The sequence below is a fragment of the Myodes glareolus genome, chromosome 14 (genome assembly GCF_982192425.1).
Source record: "Myodes glareolus chromosome 14, mMyoGla1.1, whole genome shotgun sequence".
Lineage (NCBI taxonomy): Eukaryota > Metazoa > Chordata > Mammalia > Rodentia > Cricetidae > Myodes > Myodes glareolus.
In genome coordinates, this window is record NC_142039.1 from 76,391,260 (window position 1) to 76,418,823 (window position 27,564).

At 42.0% G+C, this 27,564-nt stretch overlaps 1 protein-coding gene and 1 long non-coding RNA gene across 4 annotated transcripts in view; both read right to left on the bottom strand.

Moving 5' to 3' along the window:
- Positions 1 to 1,571: 1,571 nt before the first annotated feature.
- LOC125408961 (testin-2-like) overlaps positions 1,572 to 27,564 on the bottom strand; it is a 48,795-nt gene continuing 22,802 nt past the window's right edge. Inside the window, exons 1-7 of one of the 3 annotated variants that reach the window (XM_087896649.1) lie at positions 10,852 to 10,973; positions 10,429 to 10,555; positions 10,195 to 10,341; positions 9,780 to 10,004; positions 2,703 to 2,865; positions 1,967 to 2,081; positions 1,572 to 1,674 (exon numbers count right to left, since the gene is read on the bottom strand). In XM_087896649.1, coding sequence (XP_087752775.1) covers positions 1,572 to 1,674; positions 1,967 to 2,081; positions 2,703 to 2,865; positions 9,780 to 10,004; positions 10,195 to 10,341; positions 10,429 to 10,555; positions 10,852 to 10,973 — 1,002 coding nt within the window. Of the gene's footprint in view, positions 1,675 to 1,966; positions 2,082 to 2,702; positions 2,866 to 9,779; positions 10,005 to 10,194; positions 10,342 to 10,428; positions 10,556 to 10,847; positions 10,974 to 27,564 lie in introns of those variants that run through there. The other 2 variants (XM_087896648.1, XM_087896650.1) reach the window with 2 other exon arrangements.
- LOC148119924 (uncharacterized) lies at positions 25,641 to 27,396 on the bottom strand. Its single transcript, XR_015734914.1, has 3 exons — positions 27,285 to 27,396; positions 26,647 to 26,707; positions 25,641 to 25,838 (listed from the first exon to the last, which is right to left on the bottom strand). It is a non-coding gene; the product is annotated as an uncharacterized LOC148119924 (long non-coding RNA).

Sequence of the window (27,564 nt, forward strand, 5' to 3'; positions counted from 1 at the left end):
CTTGTCTCCAGAGCTCAGATACACCGGGTAGGTGAACATATCTATTCGTGTTTTTCACCGTAAGGATTCCTGGCCTTCGCTTTAAAAGTCGGAGCCAGTAGTTAAGAAGGAATTGACAAACTGCTCGTAACTGTGTTGTCTCTCTTTTCTGAAATTGGCATCACTTTCCCACAACACTGTAAGCAAAGACAAACCAATTAATGCTGTGGGGCACTTGCCATTTGCTGACTCCCGTGCATTAAGAAGTTGACTCACTCAGTACAAATGAGTAAAACAGCACTGTCTTTCTACCCATATAACAAGATGTCCACATATGTTAAAGGTACATGTTAAAGAGACACATGTTAAATCTACCTACATCTCATCTTTCTGTCTTTTTATCTGAGAATAAATTTACTGTATAATTTTGAATTTGTTGTTGTTGTCTCAAGGGATATACCTTCTAATATTCCACTCTAACCCTTGAGAGAATTTCAGCCCTTGTCGATATACAGGCTGTGGGGATATGATAATGGCCAGAGTAAATAGAGCCGTATATTAGTGACATTGACTTGGTCACTCACAGTTAACAATGGCTTTGTTGGGTCTCTAAAAGAAATCCAACCACTCTGAGTGCCTGTATCTCATGATTCTGAACCCAGGTAGATCAAGAGAGATCAGTTCCCTGAACCCAAACAGAAAGGCACAACTAAGAAGAAAATGCTTGGTCAAGAGCAAAAGAAGTCTTCTGGAAAGGGAAGTTCATCCCTGCTGTCGTTGCCACCCATGTGGCCAGAGATGAAGGGAGATGGGCCTGGAACAGCTCAGGTTTGCCCTCTCTTTGTGCAATCTCTTGTCTACACTGAGTCTTGTTCAAATGGGCTCTGTCCTCCAGCTACAAAGCATTGAGCAATTCCTCATCCGATTGATTGCACAAGTTTACTTCTTCATCTTTGGATTGCAAGGAACACTCTCATTTCATAAAACTATGGCAAGGCAAAATGGGTACTTCATGTGCTCTAAACCCTGGCCAGACAGAGGCATTTGCTCTAGGAGGTCACAGACAACGTTCCTTATCATGAAGAATTCTCAGGTACCAACAGGACCTGTTCTTACAGAATGGGAACACTCAATACAACGGACAACATTGTAAGAGTTTCTGTATGGACACATTGATTTCTTTTCTTCCTTTGGCATCATTGACTGAATCTCTCTCTCTCTCTCTCTCTCTCTCTCTCTCTCTCTCTCACACACACACACACACACACACACACACACACAAACAATTATGTCCTCATGTTTCATTAAGGGTTGAACTACAAAAAGAATTCCCACTATCATTTTGAAACTAAGCTTCATCTTTGAATATGTAAATTTGTACATTCTTTTAAAAATGAAAATTCAAATTTTTTGTAAGAGATTCACTGCTACAAATCTGTTTATGTCACTGATATTTATGAATTTAGTTCACATCAAACATGAATGGATCCTCAGTGACTCAGGTGTCATTCTCCACACAGCAGCAGCTGGTCTGTGGAGCGGAACGCCCTCCTTAGCACACGCTGTGCCCAGTCCTTCTTGCCCCCAGCAGCTCACACAATGGGGTAGGTGGCATAGATAGCAATTCCGCAATTGTTGTTTCGGTCCTTGGCCATTTTCGTATAGCCTTTCATGCCCCATTCTTCACCCCAGCTGGAAGAAGAGCATGGCTGTCATTAAACAGAAAGAACACAGCCCAGAAGGTTCATTACACTAACCTCCCGTAAGCACCATGTCAGAAACCACACTTAAGGAAAGATTCAGAAGACACAGAGGTTCATCTCCTGGATACCAGTAGTTGAATTACACAGGCTCTGAAAATCGCTGCAGAGAAAGAACAGGATGTCTTCTACCTACACGTGTACGGAACCGCTGGTCCATCTATCCAAATACTGATGACAGTAGTTCCCTTTTGAATTTCAAATATAAATGTTTTCTGAAGTTACTGTTCTTGACCAGCCAGTAACTGTTGCCTTCTGACTCTTCTCCTTCAAAGCCATAGCCGACCACCAAAACAGCATGATTTAGGTGAACCCTTCTGCACTGTGGCTCATAATAAATGCCTAAAAAAGTAAAACCAAAGTTAAGTTGAGTTGAGAGGCTCCAGTGACCTCCCAGTACCATGTCACCAGCAATAAGAGAAACATTTCTAAGCTCACTGGAATGACAGACACACCACGTAGGACTAAACAAGAGGTTTCATTGTTATCAGGGCTAAAACTGTAAGCTGTCAGGTAAATGTACCAGAAAAAAATTAGAATAAATCCTTTGGTAAAATGGTTGCTTGGATGCATGTGAGAAATCTTATTGATTTACTTGTAGGTGAGTTCAAGCAAAACCCACAGAAAATAAAAATTAATAGAACTGACAGGTTCCTTATAATAATTTTCTACATAAATAAAATATCTGGTTAGAATTTTAAAGGTCAAACAGCTGGAGAAAATTCAAGTAAATTTTACCACATGAAACATTAGGCTAATTTGAAAAACATCAATTGGCTCTCATTCATGGAATTGTTTTAAAGTAATGCAAAATAGGAAAATTTATATAGAATTTTTTACAGAATTTGTAAAATTTACAAATGGGAGCATATACATTTAACGCTAAGAAAGAAATCATGATATTGATTTGTCATGGTGGCAGTACAACTTTTTAGCATGGATTTCTAGAAGGAAGACACTTACCACTCTCATAGAACTGGAAGGAGCTATGGCTGGCATCAACTGTCACAGAGATGGGCCCCACCTTAGCCACTGCCTTCATAAGGGCTTTCTCGTGTCCTGGGACTTGCACAAAGTCTCTGACATTAGCTGCAGAGATCTCAGCATGGTACCTGCACTCTCTACCCTTTTAAAGTTGAGGAGAAAGAAATTCATTCATGGCTATCCACCTCCCAGAGAAGATGAGCTAGAACCACAGAACTCAGCCCACTGCAGATGAGGGGCTCCAAGTCTGTGCTCTTATAAACCATTTTAGGAAGTGAAATTCTACTGGGAGATTTGGGTCTGAAAATTAGCTCATTGGTATCCAATGACACTCCATAGTCCTTTATTCATAACAAATATTTACAGTGAAGAGATCTGTACCGCGTGGAGTGGCTTCCCTGTTCTCTGTGTTCACAGCAGAAAGAAGGGGTCCTTGGAAAGTACCCTATCAAAATACATAACCATACACGGGCTAACACTGTCATGACAGCAGTGATGGCTTACAGGCAGGTCCTACTACTTTAATGGTGATGTCAGAAAAATGCTTGAGGTTCTCTTCATCTATCATGATGTTGACTGTGGGCTGGTAGCACATCGGCTGTATTATGTTGAGTTATGTTCTCTGTATCCACAGATTTCCCCAGGAATCTTATCTTGAAGCAATGTTGGATTTTGCTACAGGTCTTTTTTTTATACTTAATGAAATGATCATGTGGTTTCTGTCCTTGAGTCTATGTGGTGAATTACACTTACTAATTTAAGTATATGCACCAACCTCGAATATCTGGGATGAAGTTGACTTGATTATGGTGTATGATCATTTGGATGTGTTTTAGAATTTAATTTGCTTCTAAAGTGATTGAGAGATTAGCCTATAATTCTCTTTTTTGGTTTAGACTTTTGTCTAGCTTTTCTCTTGGGTTACTTTGGGCTTCATAAAATAATTGTAAGTGTTCCTTCCTCTTTAATTTGTAGAATAATCCAAGGACAATGGATGCTAATTCTCTGTGGAAAGAATTGGCAAAATTCTGTGCCGAATCCATCTGGCCCTGGGCTTCCTTATAACTAAGACATTTTTATTTACAGAATCAATGTCAATTGTTGTGGGTTCACATAAATTATTTACTTTATCTTGATTTAAATTTGATAAGTAACATGCATCCAGAAACTCACTCATGTCTTTAATAATTTCTAGTTCAGAGGAATATAAAAATTTAACATATAGCCTTTGAACTACTGAATTTTCCCAGTGTCTACTGTAATAGCTCCATTTCCCTACCTAATTTTAATAATTTTGACCTTCTCTCACTTTCTCTTGGTTAATTTGGCCAAATAATTTTCAGTCCTGTTAATATTTCCCAGGACCCAACCCCCCCATTTCATTTAAATCTCAGCTAGTGCAGTAAGAAAGCGAAGAAGATGAAGAGGAAACAGACAAAGCCACAGCCCCTGCAAGTCCTCATTCGCAGGTGTTGTTTTTCCTCTACCCACAAACCTGTGAAGATGCTACCAGAAAATCCCTAGTTAACATATTAATGAATGAACTAATACATTTAGCAATGTATCAAGATACAAAGGCAGAATGCAGATCTTAGTGTGTTCTGATTTATATCCCAACTATATACTAACAACAAACACATTGAGAAGGAAATGAGGGACGCAATAGCATTTGTAATAGTTTTGGAATAAAGCTAGCCAAGTGAGTGAAGATTTATATAATGAAAACTTTAAGAGATTGAAGAAGATACCAGAAGATGAGCAGACACAAACTGCCCCCATGCTCATGAAGAGGTAGGGCTAACACTGTGACTACCCATTCTGCTGAAGTCTACAGGCTCCGTGCTATCCCCATCAAAACTCCAATGCAATTCTATGCAGAAATTAAAAAAATTTTAAATTCTTATGGAAGCACACACATGCATGCATGCATGCACACACACACACACACACACACATACACACACACACACACACATACACCCTCACCAAAATAAACAAACATAACAGGACAGCCACACACATATACACCCTCACCAAAATAAACAAACATAACAGGACAGCCACAACAGTTTTGAGCAATAAACAATTGGGGTTATCACCACCCCTGATTTAAATCTTATCACAGAGATACAGTCATGAGAACAGCTTGGCAGTGGCACCAGAACAGACATGCAACAATGGACTAGACCAGGCATAAACCTACTTTCTCACCCAAAGAAGCCAACAATACCAGTTGGAAAAAAGACAGAATCTTCAACAAATCCTTCTGGTCAGACTGGATAGCTACACATAAAAGAATTAAGTTAGATCATTATTTATCACCTTGAATAAAACCCAACTCCATAGACCAAGGACTTCAACCTAAGATCTGATAGCCCAAATTTGTTTTAGGAGAAAGTAAGAAAACACTTTAAGTTAGACACATAGGAAAGGACTTTCTGAACAGGGCCCCTTGTAGCACAGGTCATTAGGACCAACAATTTAGAAAAGTGCTGAGTACCCAAGGGCAAGCAGGACAGAAAAACTCAACATTTCCAGAGGAACCTCCTGAGACAGTGTGGTGTGGAAACCGGCCTGACACAGAAAATCGGCCAGTGTTCTCACAGGGACCTGAAAACTCACTGCAGAGGCAGGAGCCCTGCAGAATGTCCCAGGAAAGTACTCTTTGAAGAAGCCTGGTGGGAACAGAACTCAGGGTTCTGGAACCCAGGTCTTACACTGATCAACCAGGCCTGCTCACTGTGCTAACAGAGAGCTCCAGGAGGTAAAGAGAGGGAGGCAGTAGGAAAGGTAGCAGTGTAAGAAGAGGTCAGTCATTGTTCCTGAGAAAGAAAGTCAGAGAGGAGCACTAGGAGAAATGGCTACTTCTCAGGAAAATGTGTCCCAGGGTTCATTGACGGTAAGGATGTGGCTAAGGACTTCTCCCAGAAGCAGTGGGAATGTGTGGACTCTACTCGGGGCTTGTAGCCATGTGATGCTGGAGAACTACAGTAGTCTGGCTATGTAATTAAGTATGAGAAGATCTTGGGTCAAAGTTCAAAGCATATTATTCATCAGTTTGTGAGCATTCAAGAGAAGTCATAAATGGAATGAGATCAGCAAAGTGTCTTATGATTCCCCCAATCACACACTTTACAAAACAAGCAACACAGGGGAAATCTGTAACTGAAACAGACATAGTAGCCACAGGACTACCTCTGGTGAATCCTCAAACTCCAGTAGATAAAAAGGCTTAGGCCCTGGAAAGGATCTTTGAAATATAAGACCGTGACAAATGTTTAACCTTCTCAGTCAGAATCCGGGGAAGAAAGAGCACAAACATTGAGAACGTGATGTCTTTTGACCCTGCACTCAAACTTCTGCAGCAAAGAATGCATAGGGGAGGGGGACCCACACAGATGTAGGAAGGGTGGAAATTGCTTCAGAAGCTGAAGCTCAAGTGGGAAATTTCATCCTGGAGAGAAACCACAGAAACGTAAAGAATGTGACAAGGCTTTTAAGTATGAGCCACACCTAAAACCCCCTAGAGGATCTGTTCGGGAGAGAAACCTTACCAATGGAAGGAATGCAACATTTACTTGATACTCAGGTCTTAGGACACATCAGATAATTCAGTGGCATGACAGCCTTTAGTTGCAAAAGATGTGATATGTTCTTTGGTCTGAAGTTACACCGTAGAATTCATTATAGAACCCATTCTGAGGAATTGCTGACATCTAAACGCCATCAGTTAGCTTAAACTAGAACTCCACGCCGTCTGTCCTGGTAGCCAATGGTCTGAGATAACATGCTGCAGTTGTTGCTGAATCAGGATTGATGAACGTGAGACAGGAGTCAGGGAAGTTAGGCAGTCCCCTTAACCATCTGGGGATCTCAGTCACCTGGATACCCTGACGTAAGTCAGATGCTCTGTGGGTCAGAGCTCTTATCTCTTGATGACTTTTAGAGAACTATACTAGTTCATAACAAAGTTCCAATTTGGGGCACAATTCTGCCATTTTGAACACAGCCTTACTTTTACTTCTTAACCAAGATTATTCTTTTCATTCTAAAACCATTTAAGAACACAGCCCTCAACATAATTCAAGCAAGATCCTCTCTAAAGCTTCTTTTTCATTTTATTCGTTAAAAAATGTAGGCTGAATCACTTAGCTCTCTGGGCCTAGATTCATGTTTCATTGTCTATAGATAGGATTCTGGGATCACAGCAACTTATGAGTACATCTTCTGCAGCTCTCTGCCAGCTGCTTCTATTAGCAAGGCATTGTTAACATCTTGTTCCATGAATGATCTAGGAGAACTTAATTACTGTACTACAAATGCAGTCTATCTTTCCTTTGGAGCAAGGCACTCCCATGTGATGTAGGTGTCCTGGGAACCACTCCTTTCTGCTAGAGAAAGTCTGTCTTGACTATTTGCAAGAAAACATTTTATGAGCCTGGAATGGTTATGCATGCCTTTAACCCTAGTTCTTGGGAGGCAAAGGCTGCCGCAGATAGGAGAGCTTGGTCCATGAAACAAGACTCTGAGTCTGCAATGTGAATTTTCAACAAGGAATGCTGTGGACCCAAAGAGCAAAAACCCCTAAGGATCCAGAGTGCATCTTGTGCAGAGTTTGTATCAGGGCAACCACGTACAAAGATACCATACAATCATTAAACTGTGTTTGCAGGGAACAAAAGGTTTAGTTAATAGATTACCAGGAGGAACAAAAACCAGGAAATAAATGTAGAAAAATATATGGAAACAAACAGACAAAAATCTCATACCTCTTAAGAAATAGCACATTTCCAAACCCTGGATGTGGAAACGGCTCTTTCATAGTTCATTTCTCTCTGTCATTAGTTTGCCAAGACTCAGGGAGCTCCTTCTTTCTCAGACGATGCTGTTGGCAGAAAAGCACGGGCAGAGAGCTCTGCTAGTTCCCAGCCAGCCTGGGTTGCAAACGTACTGAATTCATTGCCAGCCAAGGCTGCATAGTAAGATGCTGCCTCAGAACCAAACCAGACAAGAGAGCATTTTTTAGTCTGATGAAAAATATTACCAAATTCATGGAATCATCGGTTACTGTCTTTCTAAGGTAGAATGGATGGATGTCTTCAATATATTTTACATGAAAAAAAGTGCAGAAGTCAGAGGAAAGTCACAACTAATCTGGAAAAATGTGTATCCAGTGCACCCCCACAGAACTCAACCCTTTGCCTCGTGCTTTGGGAAGTTAATGACCTCCACGCCTCCATTTCACAGTAAGATAATGTTTTCCTTCTATGCTTATAATCTGTATTTTTAAATAATATCATGTGTATTTCTTTAAAGGTTTTAGAACTCTGTGTAAGTGAATTTTATCTTAAATGAGAGAGACATTTTAAATAGTTTTTTATGAAAATTTAATGAATGAATGTGGCCTCATCTTTTTTTCTATTTTACTTTAAAATTTTTATTTTATTTTATTATTTTTTGTTTATGCTAGTTTTGCCTGTGTGTATGTCTGTGCACCATATATGTGGCTGATGCTTGCAGGGAGTATGTGATCTCAGAGTAGAGCTGACTCTGAGCTGCCCTGTGGGTGCCTGGAATTAAACCTGAGTTCTCAGGAAGAGCAGCCAGTGCTCTTAGCTGCTGAACCATCTCTTCAGCCCCACGTCACATGGTCGAGTCTTAAGAAAAAAGACAAATAAAGGACACACATAGGACTTCAGGAAACTAAAACCCCTCAAAACAGCCAAGGAAACCATCATTCAAATAAAGACGGAACATGGGAACTTTTAACAGTTATTCATCTGACAGAAAATTAATATATGGAACACACAAAGATTAAACAACAACAACAACAAAACAAACGCCATGAAAACTAATATCTAATCAAATTTGAGGGGATTAGAACTAATCAGAGTTCCGAAAAGAATGAATAAGAGAGACAAGAAATACTTTTCAAAATGTTCAGTATCCTTAGTCATCAAGTAAATACAAATTAAAAGCTACTTTGAAATTTCATCTTACTATGGCCAGAATAGCCAAGATAATAAAACAAGTGACCAAAACAAGACGACATGAATGTGGATCAGGGGATCCTTACTCACTGTTGGAAAGAGTGCCGATTAGCCGAGCACTCACAGAAATCATGCACTATGGAAATCAGAGTGTTTCTATATTCTGGCTATTATAGATAAAGTAGCAACGAACACGGGGTCTATAACCTAGCACTAAAGTACTTGCTCACCCGTGTTTGTTGCTACTTTATCTATAGTAGCCAGAATATAGAAACAGACTAGATGTCCATCAGCTTGCAAATGGATAATGAAGACTTGGTACATACACACAATGGGATATGTTCAGTCATAAAGAAAAATGAACTTACGAAGTTTGTAGGCTACTGGTTAGAATTGGAAATATTTCTGAGTGAGGTAGCGTAGACCCAGAGTGACAACTCCGTCAGGCTCTCGCTCATATGTAGATGCTAGATCAGAGTTAGGTGTCATTGTGGGGCAGTGCGGTCTAAGATGTTGTAAAAGCCAGAGATAATGAGCATCTGTAATGACAAAGTGTATGTTGATGTTGATACACATCAGGGGCATTGCACACAGGAAGTCACAGAGTTGTGACTTTAAACACATGGTCTATGCAAGATCCACCCTGCCAAATACCACCACGGACAATGGTAAGGATCATGATGTCCCACCCCTAGCTGTGAACTATTGGCAATTGAGAGCTGCTGTAGGAGAAGAGTGTTTTCTTAGGGATGTGGCCTGAGAGTTTGCTTACGCTTCAATAAATGGTCCTATCCTGGACACATGGAGTATGATGTGGGCTTGGTGAGATTAACAAAAGGGCTCAGGAAGTTGGGAAGGAAAAGTGTTTGGGGGTGACACGGGAGGAGTTAGCAGCAAAGGAATGGTATGGATTTGGTCAAAGCACATTATATGTGTGCATGCAATTCTCCAGCAGTAAAAAGATAAATCAGTAACAAAGCAAGTTTGAAGAGAGCCAATGGCTCTGCAATTGTTCTGCTTTCCACAGCCTGAGCTGTACTGGCAAGAGCACCGGAATTCCACTCACCTGCCCTTTGTAAGGACAGGACTTCTCAGTAGCCAGGCCGCTGCTGTCCTTCACGTACAGGAAGGCGTGCTGCAGGAAGCCACCGCTGCAGCCATGGGTGACATTAAATCCCACACAGTCCAGCAGGTTCTGCTTACTCAGCGGGATCAGTCTCCCTGTTTTCCTGAACAGCTGTCCTTCTAGGGCTCCAGCGGCACTAAAAGCCCAACTAGAAGCACAATGACCCTAGGGAGTAAAGAAAAGGTCGTTGCTCGTTAGCAAGTCTAATAACGGATATTTGTGAATAATTTGTACATCAGAATACTTTTATAAAGCAGTGAACGGCATGCTGCTCCACCGTCTGAAAAAGCAAAGAGGGCATTTGTTTCTTAGCCGCCTGTGAGTAGGGGAAGTTGGGGACATCACACGGCCACACCTGATTCTTCACAGGAGTCACATAGCCTCGTTCTCTCCAATCCACAGATCTGGGGACAGACAGAAACAGATGATCCTGGAACGTGTGCCTCTTCTTCATCCTCTGCCGTAGAAAGCCAATCATCCTTTTCCTGAATTCTGTATTGGTCTTCAAGAAAGGCAACAAGTGATTGAGGGTATTTATAAAGAACTGAAGAGGAGAAATACCATGTGATGCTATTCATGTCACACTCACGAGGTCACCAAAGGCGTTCATGGCCAGGGTGAATTCATGCTTCCCCTCGAGATATTCCCAATTGTGCAGTTCAATCATTTTAAAATTCTTTTCCCGCACTGTTCTCCTCAGACTTTCTTCATTTCTGGAAAAAATACAAGTTGTGATTTTTCCTTTTATTTTAAGTTCAACCCAAGTTCACTCAGTGGACATTCTGGTGAAGAGGGGCCATGGCAATAGATGGTGTACTCTTCTGGAAGCCATTGTCCACATCACCCAACAGCAATGGGGACTTTTGTCACATAGTACACATGGAGCATGTCTTTAGTTTAAGCCTTGAGTAGAGTTGGATTCCAGAACCTATGGTATGGCCATAGGACGCAAATACATAAAAACACAAAGCCAGGCCGATCATCTATGGGAATTTCCTTGTTACTAACCATGTTGTATGTTTTCCCATGTTTTGTCTTCCATTCATGCCCCTCAGCATCCAAACTGGGACCCAGTGTGATAAAAGCTGAGTCGACTTCCAAGCAGAGGGCGACAAAGAAGAGAACAACAATCATGTCTCATAAACCTAGAGGAGAAGAGATGAGATTCCAATTGCATCAGTGCCTCTGAAAATTTAATTTTCTATCTAGAAATTAAAACCATAATGGTGGAAGGAAATCATTTGAACTGCCCTAAATAATACACTGTGAAAAAAGTTAAGATTCTGATTGGCCTAAAGTAGACATACAGAGGGATTTGATTTATCCACTAAAATGAAGAGCAACTGGCCAGGCTCCAGGAACTGGACTGTGTGTGCACTGAGAACCTAAATCATCACAGGGTGTATGTGCACCTATGGTTCAGAATCTTAAAGACTTAAGAAATAAGACAAAAACTTAAGACATAGTTGGCTCAGGCTTTGTGTTGGTGGTGCTGAGGTCACATGAGCAAAATTTCATTAGTGCAGAATATGATCCCAAGTAGGGAGAAATACAGCCCCAAGAGTTGGGGACTACAAGAAATCTTTTCCTTGGCCCGAATGCAGCAGATGTCTTGGTTCATTCCCTTCAGAAACCTTTTGGGAACAGTCTCTGTATACAATCATAGATACATACATTATATACAACATGCATTAGTTTCTATTATCTTTACGAGAACTGTGACTGAAAAATTCATTTTCCTGCCTCGGTGAGATTCCATGGCTGTGACCCTGGATACCAGAGCCACCAGTACAGGGTGGGTCACAAGAGCCAGTCAGTCCCAGAATTCTAGGTTCAGCTTTGAAATCATGTATGTACAAGAAACATGAAACTGGCCCAGAATGTTGTACATTCATATTTACAAAATATATGCAACCATAATAGTAAACAGGAAGGTAAATTTGAGAGAGATTAAGGATGGCAAAGGAGAGGTTGGAGGGAAAAGACAATGAAAGGAGAAAGGGAAGAGAGGAAATTACATGATCATATTCTAACTTAAACTTTTTTTTTAAAATGAAGAGAAAAGGGTGTAAAAATACAAGCTTTAGAGGAATAAAGTAGCTATGAAACAAAAAGTAGGTGAAAGAGACATGCTAGCAAGAACATAAAAATGAGGCTGTGCTTGGTTAAAAGATTGAGAAGGAAAATAGAATGCTTTAGATAAGAAAGGATTTTGTATGATAGAAGAATTTTTACTAAGAAGGTTCTACTATGAGAGGAATATCAAGAAAGAGTAAAGACAGGTGGGAAAAAGTCTGAGTAAATGTGTCAGGTGTGTGGCAGATGAGGTTTACAGAGATAGATGATTGATGGTTAAAGGTTATTAAAATTTCTCAGGTCAAAATTTGATACATTGATATCCAACTTTTATTTAAATGAATGGAATTCTTTTAAGATATTGGTTTGCTTATGGTTTACTCATGATAACATGTACAAAAATTGATTTAAAAAGTATAATCAGCATAAATACTTGTGATTTTTGTCAATTTTGTTGGTTTTAACCATCTGAGTAAATAGTCTTAGCAAAATCAAGATTCATGTAAAATTGTTTCCTTTTTGTATAAATTTATCCAAGTGTAACATGAAAGTTGAAATTTCAATACCGATAAAACTGTCCTGGGTGGGCAATACCAACACCAACAATGACATGGTGGTCAAAGAGAACACTTAATATGTTAGCCGTTATAATCCTTGTCAGCCAAGACCCACGAGAAGATGGGACCCATTCTCTCCACTGAGGACATGGTGTCTCCAGACATTGGAACCAGGGTTTATCCTTCAGGGAGAAAAGTCAATGGAGATGAACACATCCCGCACTTCTGAAGGAAGCCACATGGTCAGCAGAACCCTGAGCCAGCCATTGAGATGTCACCACAGAGAAGAAAACCTGGAGAATTCAGGAATTCTGTCTAAGTCACTCTGAGTGAGCTCTAAGCAGTCTCAGTAGGCTTTAAATATATACAGCATTAATCTGTGACCACCTACATGGTCTAAACACCCAAGAGCAAAGTGTAGCTAGGAATATGAGACAGTCCTACCAGCTTTGGTCAGTCCAAATACCAATTTTCTTCTTTTGGTGTTTTGAGACAGTGTTTCTGTGTTGCCCTGGATGTTCTGGAATTTACTTTGTAGACTAGACTGACCTCAAACTCACAGAAATTGCCTCTGCTTCTGGAGTACTGGAAATAAAGGCATGTGCCACCATTGCTTGGCCAAAAATATTAATAATCCTCATCTAGGATCAAAATTCTTTTCCAGAAAATGCTTAAAATGAGAAACAGGAAACAGCTACTGGAACAAGGTAGTTGAGGATTCATACACTCTCTTCAAAATGGATCACAGGTTAACTTCAGATGGGCACCTGTGCCCACCAGGTGGAGCCTTCCTTAAGCTCTTTCCACCTCCTTAAATAGCTAACCAGGTTTGCCTCTCCCATTTTTGACAACTCTTGCAACGTCATACTTGATGCCGGATCTCCCTATTTTAAGTTTTCATTTCTTTGGTCTTTCTGTTAACGTCTGTAGCAGAATAGATTGGTGTCCCCTGTGGTTCAGAAGTTTACAGATTGAAGTAAGTACTTAGAGTATACTTAGCTTAATATTTGGACCAAAAGTAGATCACCCTAACAAACTTTTTCTAACATGACATCTGACCCCAAGTACAGAAAAAGGGGACTCCAGGAGTTTGAGCACGCACAACACATTCTTCCAGACTCACATAGAACAGGAGACACATGGGGTCTCTGAACTTCCCTTCTGGAACAAAAACTTCTCAGTATCTAATCCCTGAGGAATAAGGGAAGGGCAACATCCACTAGTCCCTCTGTTCTACACTTTGAACTGTACCTTCAACTTCACACTCACTTTTAAAATATGGAAAGAGGTCCCATGGTCAAGGAGCTAGAAGCCAGAAACACCAGTGTAGGGAAGTTACAAAGGTAGGCCACTCTCAAGATCAGGCTCTCAACCCTCCTGGTAGGGCCAGGCCAGGGGCAAAGCGCAGGCAAGAGAATGATGCCTGTTGACAAAACAAGTGAAGGACACAGCCCCTGGAAACAGAGGACACCCTCAATGTCTCTGCGGCCAAGACCAGATTTTTCTTACTGAGAATTAGCACACAGTGGGAATCTTGGGGGTGTCATAATCTCTTAGATTTCTCTTTCCACCCTCCCCTGCTCCCCTACACTGGGGCTGGAGAGGTTGAAGAGATGTCCTTCCTGAGGAATGTGCTCACTTCCTCTGGGAGTCTACCCAGGACTCTCCTCTAGTGTGAGCTTCCGGTCTACCTTCCCTGGCCTAGAGGGCTCACCTGGGATGTCTGCTGCTCCTCAGATACCCTCCACAAACTTGAGTTTCAGAGATCCCTGGGTTCCACAGATATGTCTGACTGCATCTCCCTGAGACTTTAACAACTGAGCCTTTGCCTAGGAAGCCCCACCTCTGAGTCCTGTCCTGCTTATAACTGGATGTGTCAGTAAATACATTGACCTTCTAGGCATCAGGCCTCCAGGAATCTATCCCATAACTGATCCCATCTCCTCATGGTGTGGGACAATTTGTAGAGTGTTACTGCTAGGCAAAGTGATAAATCATCCTCGAGACCTTGAATCCTGACAATGTGCATGGAGGGTTTATTAATAAAAAAGCTCCCCAATAAATCCATGTTTAAGGTTAACCCAACACTGATTTTACTTTAGAAACTATGGTTTGGTAAAATATTCTGGAATAGACTGAGTCACAATCCTCTAGGGCAGTGTTTCCTGTTTAAGCTAAGGTTGGGACCTATGTGCATACAGATGCCAGAGAACATTGACTTCAGTATTGGGGAGATGTCAGAAGAGTCTTAACAGAACACCATTGCCAGTCATGATTGAGAAGGTGAAAGTCAACCCTAGGTGGGAAAATGAACAGATGGGGTACCAGGTCTCTTGACACTGCCTGGCTTTTGGAACAACTTTACCGTTTCCCCATTCAACCATTAATTCCTCTTCCCTGTCTTTAGCCAAAAAGTCATGAAATCTGAGTCATTTGCAAAATAGCCTGGATACTAAATGCAGAAAAGTGGCTGAGGTCTTTGGAAAACAGCTTCCATTTTTCTCTTTGCAATTTGTTTTTTTTTTTTTTTTTGCTCTTCTCAATATTCCTTCTGAGAGTTAATTCTAGACACCTTCACAAGCCTTAATATCAGAATATGAAAGAGAACGAGAACTCAGGAGGTTTTAGATAGATTAAAAACATTAATTGATAAAAGTATGTATGTAAATCTTAGTTCCTACAGTTCAGGAAGTAAAGAACACAGCCCCAAATGCAATAAAGTTTGTGATTTTCCACTTATATAAATACGTATTCACTATAGAACTCAGTCAATTAATTTATTATGTGTTTTAAAATCATATTTTGACTTGTTCGATAAAAGCAGAATTGTTGTGCATCCACGCTAATTTTTGCTTGAGGTTAAATTGATCCCCATCAAGAAGCATAATCTAAAACATCACTCTCTGTGGAGTAAAAAGTTCCCATCTAAGCCAAGGTGGGTGCTCAGCTCAGTGGCGTTAGGGAAAATCACACTGATATAGAAATACCACCATAGATCTCAGGGACACTGTACTCATTAACCAATAATCGTCCACTTGACTTTCCTAAACCTTCCATTCAACATTGTCTTTTCTGTGTGCATGAACTTACCTCCTATGGGTTAAGCGTTTGTCTTCATCCACAGCCATGTTGAAATGTAATTGCCCTTATAACAGCATGAAAAAGTAGGAGCATTAAGAGATAGAGTGGGCCCTAAATCCTGTGTCACTATTTACCTAAGCTGCCTACGACAGTTAAGTGTTTGCATCCATGGCCACAGCCTGTTTACTTGCCTGTTTATTGCTTCATAACATGTGTTTTCTTCCCCTGTGTCTGGTGAGCGGATGGGTTTGGTCTTTGTCTCCCCTACACTGCACAATGAATACGAAATCAAAGCTCATACCAAGAAGTTTATAGATGCGCGAGAAATAGGAAATAACACTGAAGTCAGAGAGGAGCACGTCGCCCGACTACAAGTCACGGAGACTGTGGGACAAAACTGAACAGAGAGTGCTCTGGCCTCTGAGTCATGGCGAATTGTGCCCTCCCATTTCCCGATGCCCTCCCATTTCCCGATGCCCTCCCATTTCCCAATGTCCTCCCATTTCCCAATATCCTGCCATTCCAGGCAACCATCCTGACCATCCAGGTTAGCACGTCGCCCTCCATATCTGATAAAGGTTCTCCTCCACCACGCCCCAGGTAAACTCCGCACACCTGGTCTGCCTGCAGCAAGATCCTTCAGGATGCAACCAAGTCAGCAATATTATTTTAAATTTTTGCAAGTATGTTTTTCAGCAACAGTAATTCATTTTAGGATTACAATATAGAATGAAAAGAAGTTTATTTCAGTGTTTTCAAATTCCTTTTTTGCTGCCCTTGCAGATTCAGTGACTTAAATAAATTAGAATTCTTAGGAGTTCTCAGAAATTTTGACATTATGATTACTTTAAATATTCTTCTGACAATTTTCATATTCTATTATTTAGATAACAAAATTCTTGTTTTAAAATAAATTTACTAACTTCAGTTGAACTTACAAGGAACTGCTTCATATATAAGCTATGAAAGATGTAACTGAAGATTTAGGTCTCCCAGTTACATAATAGTCCCTCATGGAATCACAAGTGGTTACCGCCCAAAGGAAGGAGTTATTTTGCATTGAAAAATGGGTTATGCATTGGGAATTTACCTGTACAGAGTTCCAACCTGCTTCTTGGCTATAATATCCCCCACCTGTGTCAATGGTGGCTCAAAGAGGATACTCTTTCCCTCATTTCTGAGCTTACTATGACCCCTCTACCTATTTCCATGGTCCTTAATAAAGTTTTTTTCTACTTGTGTTTTAATTAGAATTATGGAATAACGTTCTATTAAACAGTAGGTCACCTATATTTTATTTAAATTTTCCAATGTTAGGTAAGAGGATACCCTCATCAAATGTAGACATTGTTATTGGCAAGGCTTCAGGCTTCAACCCCACTAATTTCAGACTTCAAGATCTACTGATTTTGGTTCCTTCATGATCCAAGATTTGAATTTGCTGAGCTAGCAATAGAGAGACAAGACTGGTATGAATACGAAGGTCCTAAAATCCCGCTTCTACTTCTGAACCTACTAGTCTGATATTTTATGATTTCTTTATTGATATCTGTAAAAATACATATTTTACTTAATAGACACCAAAAACTAGACAAAGGCTATTCTACTAAACATTGCTTAGCAAGGCGTTAAGTTTAATGGCATCATTTCAGAGAAGGTATGGTTAAAAAGAGCTGGGTGACACAGTTACAGCAGTGAGATGCCCACCCCAGTTCTACTGGTGACTCATGAAGGCAACATCCTTGAGAACCTTGCAGCATGAAGGCTATAAATAAAAAGTGTATGGTCCATGAAATTCCTGAAGCTTACAGGAGTCACAAGACGTGACCAAGATTAGAGAACCAATAAGCAGTTCAAGCTACATCACCCTACAATGAGCCACATAATACAAGTAAACTGCAAGATTCTCAGTGGTTTGGGGGGGATGTTAAGAAGGATGTGTGCTCCCTTAAAGAGAATAGGATTCTGTGTCTACCACCAAGGTAGACACAATGCTCCATGACCATCAGGTCATGCAAATGCTTCTATTTAATATTTAATTTTCTTCTATGGAAGTGTTTTTTAAATTAATTTATATCACTCCAACTTACACACAAAAATTTATGATTTAATAAGTACCTTTGTTCATGTTGAGGGTCATGTCATTCTATTGCTAGCTTCCAAACAACATTATAATGCATATGTTCACATATGTAACTTTATGGTAATGGGCAAAAACTATCATAACTTATTCTCTAGAAGTGAAACTGTCCAGTTCAAAAGAGATAATCTGAAGTACACTCCAAAATCTGGTAAGCTAATTCCCATCTCTTCAACATTTATAAGAATACTTAGAAGCAAACTATGGTCTAATTTATCACTCTCATTCCAATAATTGTCTTAATTTTAAATGTTATCATTACAAACTCAGTATTATTCAACACTGCATTTATCATAAAATTGAAAATTCTTTTTAAAATTGATGTTAAATGCACTTTCCTTGTGTTGAAATCTCATGGGGCAACCACTTTCTAAGCAGCTTACATTTACCTTTTTTATTCCTCATCATTACTATATTAAGGTAAAGTTATCAACCCATCATTTGACTGGAAACCAGACGAGACATTTCTGGATGTTCAGCTAAACTATCGAATAATCTTCTCTTCCATGTTTCCTACATAAAAATGTAAAGAGCATATCTTATCCATGAGTTCAGATGTGTTAAACACTGAAGGACTCTATAGTTTTCAGATGTTTCATGGCTTCTATATGTTGTATGATGCCATATAACCTGCACATTAGAAATGTGCTAGAAAAAATGGAAGAAGAAAGAAAAAGAAGAGAAGAAATGAGAGAGGTCTCTGTGAGATCTCCAATCCTAGAGCATATCCATTACAGTTGACAGGACTGACAGTGGCAGCCCCATTCTTGCTGCCTGGTCTCTCAGCATCATCATCTCCGGCACTTGTACCGGGAGGAATCCTAGGACCCATTCCCAAGTCTTTGCTGGACCCAAATGTGCCTCCTGGGTTCCAAGAGGACCCAGTAGTGCCAGCCTCAGGGTCCTGGCTTCACTCTGTCCTCTGTGACAGTTGTCCTCTGTGACAACTGTAGGCTGCTATCATTGATACTGGGTTGGCTCAGACGAGGCCTGTGTTTCTCATATCCACTCCTAAAAACCTGCTGAGTGTCACAGGTAGAGTCTTGGGAAATGTGCTGGACAGGCCCCATGTCTATGTCCTCTACCTGGGTGGGACCTTCTGGGACAAGGTTTTTTACCAGGGAATAAGTGGCGCTGTTGGAACGGTTCACTGGCTGCCTTCTGTGAGGAACAGTGCAGGCCACCCTGGGGAGTGGCTGCTTTTGTGTGCAGTTACCTCCACGTGTTTCCTAAGAAACAGAGCCTGGGGCACAGAAACCTGGAAAGGTAGCAGGGAGATGCCCAGGAATCCAAAGAATCCAGCCCAAAGATCCAAAGAACACCTGCACTTTGGGCAAGTTAACTCTGCTGTGTGAACCAGCACTATGAGGGGGCCTGTTCTGCTTGTCTCATGGGAAGGCAAGGGCTGGAGGCCTAGAATGACTTGCTGTGTGACCACAGTGCATCCCCTCAACCCTTTTCAGGTGTCCTCCTTCCCTTCAGAGTAAATGATGGCACAATGTGTGCGTGCAAAACCACCAGGCTGTGAGGCACATCCAGAATGCCTAACTTCTGGCCTTTCCACCAGCTCGTCTCTAGAATTGAGGAGGTAAGAACATGCAGATTACTGGACGTGCTGTTGGGAAGCTAACTTCCATCCTTGCAGGATTTGTCTCAAGTCCTTTAAAGCTAAAGGGTTCCTCCAGTCCATGGTGAAGAACCTGGAATGAGGCTAACGTGCATGGCTCAGACCCGGATGTCAGCAGTCTCTACAGGAAGGGCAGTACTTACAAAGTATTAGCATAGGGTGAGGCTATTGAGCATTCCCTGTGGAAGGATAGTCCACTGGTATCTCCTAGTAGGTTGATAATTATTTTAAGTAGAAACTGTGAAGGCAAATTTTTCTCTGTCCTTTTCTTGTAAAGGTATAGTGAAGAAACAAACAATCTTTCAAACCAATGACTATGAGAGATCATCCTTTCGGTAATAGAGAAGGCAGAGGAATTTCAGATTGTAGAGGGCCCAATAGGTTGAATAACCTTGTTGACAGCTCTTAGATCTGTCACCATTCTCCAGTTACCAGAATATTTTTAATACAGCAAATACAGGAGAATTCCAAGGGCTGATTGATTCTTCAATATGGTGAACATCTAGTTGCTCCTGTACCAGACTGCAGTTTATCTTCTGTTAACAGTCACTGTTTAACCCATACTGGTCTCTCAGTTAACCATTTTAAAGGTAGGATTGTTGGTACCTCTAAATGTTTGCTAGTTGCTTTGTATTCTTGTACAGCTTCAATGGCTGGTGATTCTTGTGCATAGTATCTTATAATATCCTTCTTAGAATTATGAGTTTCTGGGGCTGCAGGAGTGTTAATCTGAGTATTCTATTGCTGTAGCAGGTCACTACCCCATAAATTCACTATAATATTATCCACACATGGCCTCAACCTTCCTCTCTGTCCTTCTGGCCCTATGCAGTCAACCCATCTCATTCTTTGTTTCACTTGAGATAGAGTTCCAATTCCTATTAATTGAACATCTGCCTCTTGAAGAGATCAAGTTGGATGCCAAGATCCTGGAGTAATAATACTCACATCCAGACCTGTGTCAATCAAGCCCACAATTACAATGCTACTTATGTGCACTGTTAGCTTTGGTCTTTGATCATTTATAGAAGTCTGCCAGAATATATGTTTCCTATTTTCTATTGGAATTTTTGATTCATCTTCCATGTTTATTCCATCATCTAGAACAATGTGTTTTTTTTTTTTACAGAAGGCTCTAGCATTTTTAATTTTTCTGGTGAGACATGTTCTCCACAGTGACTGGGAATGGCTAGACCACTTTTGACTTGGGGACCTGTGAGAAGCCCAAGGAGTTTCCTAATGGTATCAGGTTGCCTCGTCTGTCTTTTGTTGATCTGCACTTATTGGTCCAGTGTTGGCCTTTGTCACACCTTCTACGGTTACTTGAAGGCTGAGTCCTCCTATTCCCAGAGGAGATATTATTCCTAGGATTCCTTGTCTATAATCCCTTCTCAGATTTCCTATTCTACCACGATTAAAACATTTGGCATTTTGATGTCTCCTCATTCCTTTGGAAATTGCTTCTCCTATGCAAGATTCAGTATTATAGTCAAATGTCTCAATGTTCATTGTATGCAAGATCCATTCATTCATTGGTGCTGATATAACCTTTAAAGGCCCAAGTATCTTTTTTTGCATTCTAAGTTGTCATTTTCAAAAGCCAGAATTTCAGTAAGTACTCTAGCATCTGGATCTGTTACTCCTATTTGTACAGCCTTAGTTAGTCTTTGTAAAAAGTCACTAAAGTGTTCTCTCTGGCACTGTTTATCCATGGTATATAATTCAATTCTTTTTCTAGTTCTTAAATCCTGTCCTAAGCATTTAAGGCTGCTTTTTGGCATAAAGACAAGATTTGTTCATTGTAAAGAACTTGAGCCTGTGGGTCAGCATAAGTGCCCTCACCAAGAATTTGATCTTGGGAAGCCTTAAATCCTTTTGCTTTTCCCTGTTGTTCTAAAATTTTAGCCTCTTCTCTGAAATAGCATTTAAACATTAGTTGAGGCCCGTCATCCAGGACTGCTGAAATTAACTGAAGCTAGTCGTGTGGCATGGCTTTAATGCTAGAAGGCCATGTGTTTACCATTTCCCTAACAAATGAAGAATGCAAACAGTAAGTTACAATTGCTTGCTTAATTTCTGTTAAATCATTCATTCCTATAGGTATCCACCTACCTTCTTTGGATCCTTTTGGGCCTTTAGAACTTGATGCTTTGTCAGAGTAGATTATAGGGTAGGAAGCTAAAACCCTGGGTAAGTCATCTCTGACAGCTACTGGTGATGTTGAATCCTGTCCTTGTACCTTCTTTCCCTGTACATCAGCTCCAATAATTTCCTCAATCATTTCAAATCTGTTTATTACTATCTCTCGTAAAACCTGAATCTCCTGGCCTGTATATATTTCTAGAGATTTCATTGAGGTACCTAGCCTCTGGTCCTCATTCTGCACATGTGATTCCAAGGTCTGAAGTTTCTTCTTTAAAGATAACACCTCATCCTTGGACATTATTTGGATAGCATGCAGATTGCCATCCTGGAGAGACACTCTATCTGCTAACCTATCATAACTTTTTAACAAATTTTCATTGTCAAATTCAACAGTATGAATTCTTTCAGATAATTTCTCAGTATCCTTTGAGATGGATTCAATTTTGTCTGTCAAATTAATGTTATCCCTTCAATAGTATTAATTTTTTCAGGTAACTGATTTTCAATGATATTAATCCTGTCATCTAGCTGCTTATTATTAATCTGTAAAGACTGTATCATTTCTAAAAGCACCTCATTCTTGGCTCTGTTATCAAACCATTTTCTTAAGAACATAATATAAAGAAAAAACTGAGTCCCAATATTTAATAAATGGATGTATCACAATAACCATATAAGCCTTGTAGAATACAATCCATAGTATTAGCAAAAAGTTACTAAAATTGTAGTATCATCTGCAATTATATAACTTTCCAGTTTATTGATTTATTAATTAGTAAAAATATTTACCTAGCATGAGATCTGGTAAATTCTTTTAGGTGTAATAATCTTCATTGTCCAGCAGGTGTCGTGGTTGGAGAGTTGAGAGTAACAGCACAACCTGGTGCCACGAACAGTCCCGAGCTGCTTTGGCTTTCTTGCCTTGGTGCTGGATAAATACTGAGAAATATGGCTCGCTTGGCAACTTCAAAGCAATTAAATCAATTTTGTACATGGAGCAAAAAGCTCAGAACTTAAAGGCAGGGAGCACAAACTGGAAGTTATGCTAGTCACCACAACTGTGGCAGGGAACGCAGTAGTGGAGGTGAGGGCATGCGCATGCTTGGGAAATTTCCAAGTTGCTAGATGCAGTGAGCTCTGCTGTTGCAGGGGTTAAAAAAAACACACTTAGGTAAAAGCAAGCCAAGTGGGAAGAGTTGGGAGACTTTCTGGGCTGTGGACCGTTTAAGTCTTTAAGCCGGTTGTGGGTGCCAGATGAAGAAGGACGCTAAAAAAGAAATCCCACTCTAGCTCAGAATTGAGTATAGTAAAAAGGTTGTTTAGGGATAGACTCACAGATCACAATCCTCTGCTCAAATGGGGAACAGCAACCAAATCTAGCAGCCAGAAAAAAGGCCAGATGCGTGCTTTACATTGGCATATATAGAATAAGAGGCCACACCCATGTGGGCAGGTAACTTATTTTGTTTTTGTTTGTTTGTTTGGTTTTTGGTTTTTTTTCAAGACAGGGTTTCTCTGTAGCTTTGGAGTCTGTTCTGGAACTAGCTCTCGTAGACCAGGCTGTCCTTGAACTCACAGAGATCTGCCTGCCTCTGCCTCCCGAGTGTTAGGATTAAAGGGTGCACCACCACCAGTGGGCAGGTAACTTAAAGGCTACGGGTGGTAGGAATTCCTACAGCAAGAAGGGTTACTTGGTTATAGCAGGCACAGTCTTGAAGCTGGACTGGGAGGCGCTGGAGGCCAGGATATCTGCAGCGAGCAGAACCTCAGGGGCCCAGGCTTGGCAGAACTTGCCAGTGGTCCAATCTCACAGGACAATGCCATCAGCTGAGCAGTGAGGTGTGCTCAGGCCTGAGTCTTCTGGATCCTGGCAAAAGGTTTTAGAAGGGGATGAGAGACTTCCATTGGTCTCCAATTCACAGATTTGAAAATTACCCATCTCCCCAGCTTCCACGGGGAGTGTCCACTCACAGGACTCTTCCTCCTCTGTCTCCTCCAGCTCCCTGGTATCCCTGCTATGTGAGAACTGAGGAACCACACTGATGTCCTGAACTGACACCTCTTGGTAGTTATGTCTTTGAGGTCACCCCCTCACTCTCCTCTGACTCACAGACACCTTTCTCTAGGCCCGGATTCGGCTCTGGGTTGTCTGTCTTAGATCTAACAAGACATCACTGTGCCAGGCTCTGCCCACGAGGCTCTGTTGGGGTGGACAAAGAAGTCACATTGTTCCCACTGGACAGTCGTAGGGGCCTCAAAGGACCCAGAGTTGGTACTAGGTGGAGCCTCTCTCAGCAATTCTAGGTGGGGGACAGGAGGACAGTTCTGTGTGGACTGAGATTCCACAGTGGAAGCTGTTTTCATCACTTCCTTTTCTGGGGCTCTCTAGAAGGGTTTTCCCAGGGCACTGGCCGTTTGGATAATGGAGTCATCTCTAGAGTCCCAGGACAGAGAGGCATTGGAGGACTGTGGAAAGGGAAAAGCTGTAGCTTTCTTCATGTTTAAAATATGTATGGTCTTGAGGCCTCTGAGGGGCATGCTCCATCTGTGCCTCACCAGGCGCCGTGTAATATGTGCTTCTAGCACCTTCTGAGTGCCCGGATCTAGGAAGGAAGCACATTAGTAGTTTTCTCCCTAGTGGGTGAATCATTGAAAGAATTTTTTTTCCCTCAAGTTTCCATATTTGGCTTTGAGATTTCAGACAGGACCAATGCATGGTCTCAACATATTCCATGACAGGTGCCCATAGGCACCTTAGTGTCATTGGTTTGCCTCCACTTACTGTTCCAGTGGTTTCTCAGGGTGCCTTCTAGCTGCTTCTTTCCTGGTCCCACTTGGGAGACACTTTGCACATCACTTCTTGGGTGTCTCATGTGGCAAGTTTCCAACTCTGTCTCAGAGACAGCCTAGAGAATTTTGCCTAGGGAACCTTTTGGGCTCCTGTAGAGATCTTTTTTTCAGAGCTCTTCCCAGACATTTTGTCAGATCCTCGGGTGGGTTCCTCCATGGTTGGAATATCTCTGGACCCTTTGATGAGACACTCTGTGGATGCTGACTGCTTTCATTTGGCTGTGCTGAGGGACATGAAGTCCTGTGTGGGAATTGCAGCCCTGAGTTACATTTCCCTGTCCCCATTTGAGGTGCTTATCTGCAAAGAAAACATAATAACTTCCCTCGGCTGCTGGAGTTGGGTAAGGAAGTTTGAGTGCAAGTGATCATTCCTTGATCCCTGCTGGGGTCAGGTGACAGGGACCCTGCTATGCTGACAGTAGCCACAAGGGTCTCACTGTGGAGAAAGGGGAGACCCCAGTAAAGCTGGTTATATGTATCCTTTAAGTCGTTGCCTAAGACCTTCTGGTGACCTGGAAACTGTTCTGATTTGCGGTTTTTGCTTCAGAAGGGGCGTGAGGTGATGGCGGCCTGCTCATTGCTCCAGGAATATGGCATACCGCCCGTACAGCCTGAGGAAAGGTCAGATCTTTCTTTTCCTTTCCCCTTCCAAACTTTTAGTTTGACTCTTTTGCTAGTTTGAATTTCCATCATCTGCTGGATATCAGAGTTGATGAAAGGGGGCTCCCCAGCCTCTTTCTGCCTGTATGTGGGGCCTGCCCAGAATGAGGCCTTGTGGATGGTGAGAGAAAGATCCTCTTGCAAAGACTCATCAGGTGAGGAGGTAGAGTGACCCAAGGTTTTGTCAGCTACCTGGTACCTGAAAGGGCCTGAGGTAGGCCTACTTGAGTGGTCAAGGCCTGGGGTGGTTGAGGTAGGCCTGCTGAAGTGGTCAAGGCCTGGGGTGGTTGAAGTAGGCCTGCTGAAGTGGTCAAGGCCTGGATGGTTGAAGTAGGCCTGCTGAAGTGGTCAAGGCCTGAAGTGGTTGAGGTAGGCCTGCTTGAGAGGTTAAGGCTTGGGGTGATTGGCGTGGGGGAAGGCAAACCTGGCAGCTGTGTGTTCTTTGAGGTCACCAGTATTTTCCAGTCAAACTGAGGAGCTGCTATGCTGGGATCTGTCATAGGTGGAGGACAAGCCACAGGATCCAGTGGATGAGATGGGCAGGAAGGTGCCCTTTGTGGTGGTGAATGGCGTCTTCCAATTGTCAAAGTCTCTGGTGGCCAAGAGGCATTCACAGGTGACTGTGACTCAGTCGGGTGAGGAATTCAGCAGGACAGGAGACAGGGTTTAGAATCTTTGAAAAACAGGTGTTTATTATGAGGAGCAGAGGAAGTCTCTAGGGATGAACTGATGGCCACAGACACCTCTGTGGGCTGCCTAGGTGGCAGGTGGGCTTTGGCAACATCTGGTGGAATGCTTCACCCGAGGAATCTTGTCTTAGGTGCTGGCAAATGCTGATGGTATTGACAAGCCTCTTCTGCATGCTGTAAGAGACGGGAGATATTGTGGAACTCTAGGACAACTCTGAGGCCATTTCTGAGGCCTCTCAGCCTTAGTACTTCCCCCACTCCCCTGGGGAATCTAACAACTACACATGCACATACTGGAATTTTGGGAACTTCCCATTTTCCTGTGTCCTTGTGGATATTCTCCAAATAGAGCCCCATTCCTGGATTTGGGACAAGATAACCCACAGATGTCCACAGATGTTTTAACTCAGTCCCTGGATATTCCCTCTTACCTTGCCTGATCTGGCAACCGCTCTCCAGCCCTGGCTCAGACCAATTATTGTTAGTAGCCCTTTGAATAAGCCAATCCTAATAGTTGAAAAACAACCCCTGAGTCCCCCCCACACACACACTTATCTATGGCTTTTTGCTTTAAAAGTAACTTGTGACAGTCATTCGGGGTCTTTTGGCTTCTCCAATGCTGAAGAACCCTGTTGCAACAGATTTAAATCCTCTTGCTTTTCATCAACTGTGGTGTGAGAGTGGTCTCTTGGGGCAGCTCCTCCTCAGTAATTGGACTTTAGGGTCCAACAATATGATTGCAAACAGTAGTTCATGGGGCCAGGAGATGGGGTAAGATGAATAGGGAAGGACCCTCACAGTCCATCACAACCACGGTTCCACACTCTGCTCTTTATGAGACATTGTTCTCTTAACCTCAGGACTGTACTCATATCCCACCCATGCAGAGAGCCCCTATTCCCAGGATAACCTCATGCCCTGGTCACGGGTGATCACATAGCAGGCAATAGGAATGAGTCAGAGAGAACTGGAGATGGCTCACCTGTGCAGAAGTGAACCCAGTACCTTGTCCTCCTTCGGTTTCTTCCTGCTGCCTCTATAAGCTGGAAATGGAGACTGGGTTATTGGCGGGTAGAGGAGGGATAAGGTATCTTACCAGAGATGGAATGAACTATCCCTTTCATGGAATTAACAGTTAAACAGAATCTCTGTTATTTGTGAGCAAATACGTGGAGAGCAAGGCGCATGTTGGACAGGACAACACCATGAACCAGGCGCCTCCACTTCTATTGACCTCCATAGGTGTCATTATCTCCCTGTGGAGGGCAGGGAACGACCAGGGCTCTGAGAGAGGAAAATGTCTCAGAGAAGAGGCAAACAACCAATTTACCTGCAAAACAGGCAGCATGGCCCCACTTCATCACATGACCCCACGTCATCCCGTGGCCCCACTTCATCCCATGGCCCTACCTCCTCCCACACCACCCCTCCCCAGGCAGTATCCAGTCCTGGCTGTCCATAGCTTCATTCTGAGCACAGAACCTGGGAAATGTCTTCACTTCTGGGTTCCTTCCCAGGAGCTGCTGCCTTGAGGGTCCTACAGCTCATTAGTATAATCATGGGGTAGGGATGGGGGAAGGCTGAAGTCACCTCGCCAGGGGAAGGAAGTAGCTAGCCTACCTTACACAATCCTGACTTTCTTCTTGACTTTGTTGTGCTCCCTCTTCACCACCTGAGAGAGAGAGAGAGAGACAGACAGAGACAGAGACAGAGACACAGAGAGAGAGAGAACCTGCAGCCCCATTCACATATCTATAATGTGGGTAAATGTGTTCTTTTTCTCTCGGAAAACTCAAATGGGGGCTGACTCTGTGAGATCCGCCATGGATGTAATTGAGCAAAGTTCTGCTGAGGAACCAGAGGCTCAGCTCTGAGCTACCAGCTGTCACTTCCTGATGAC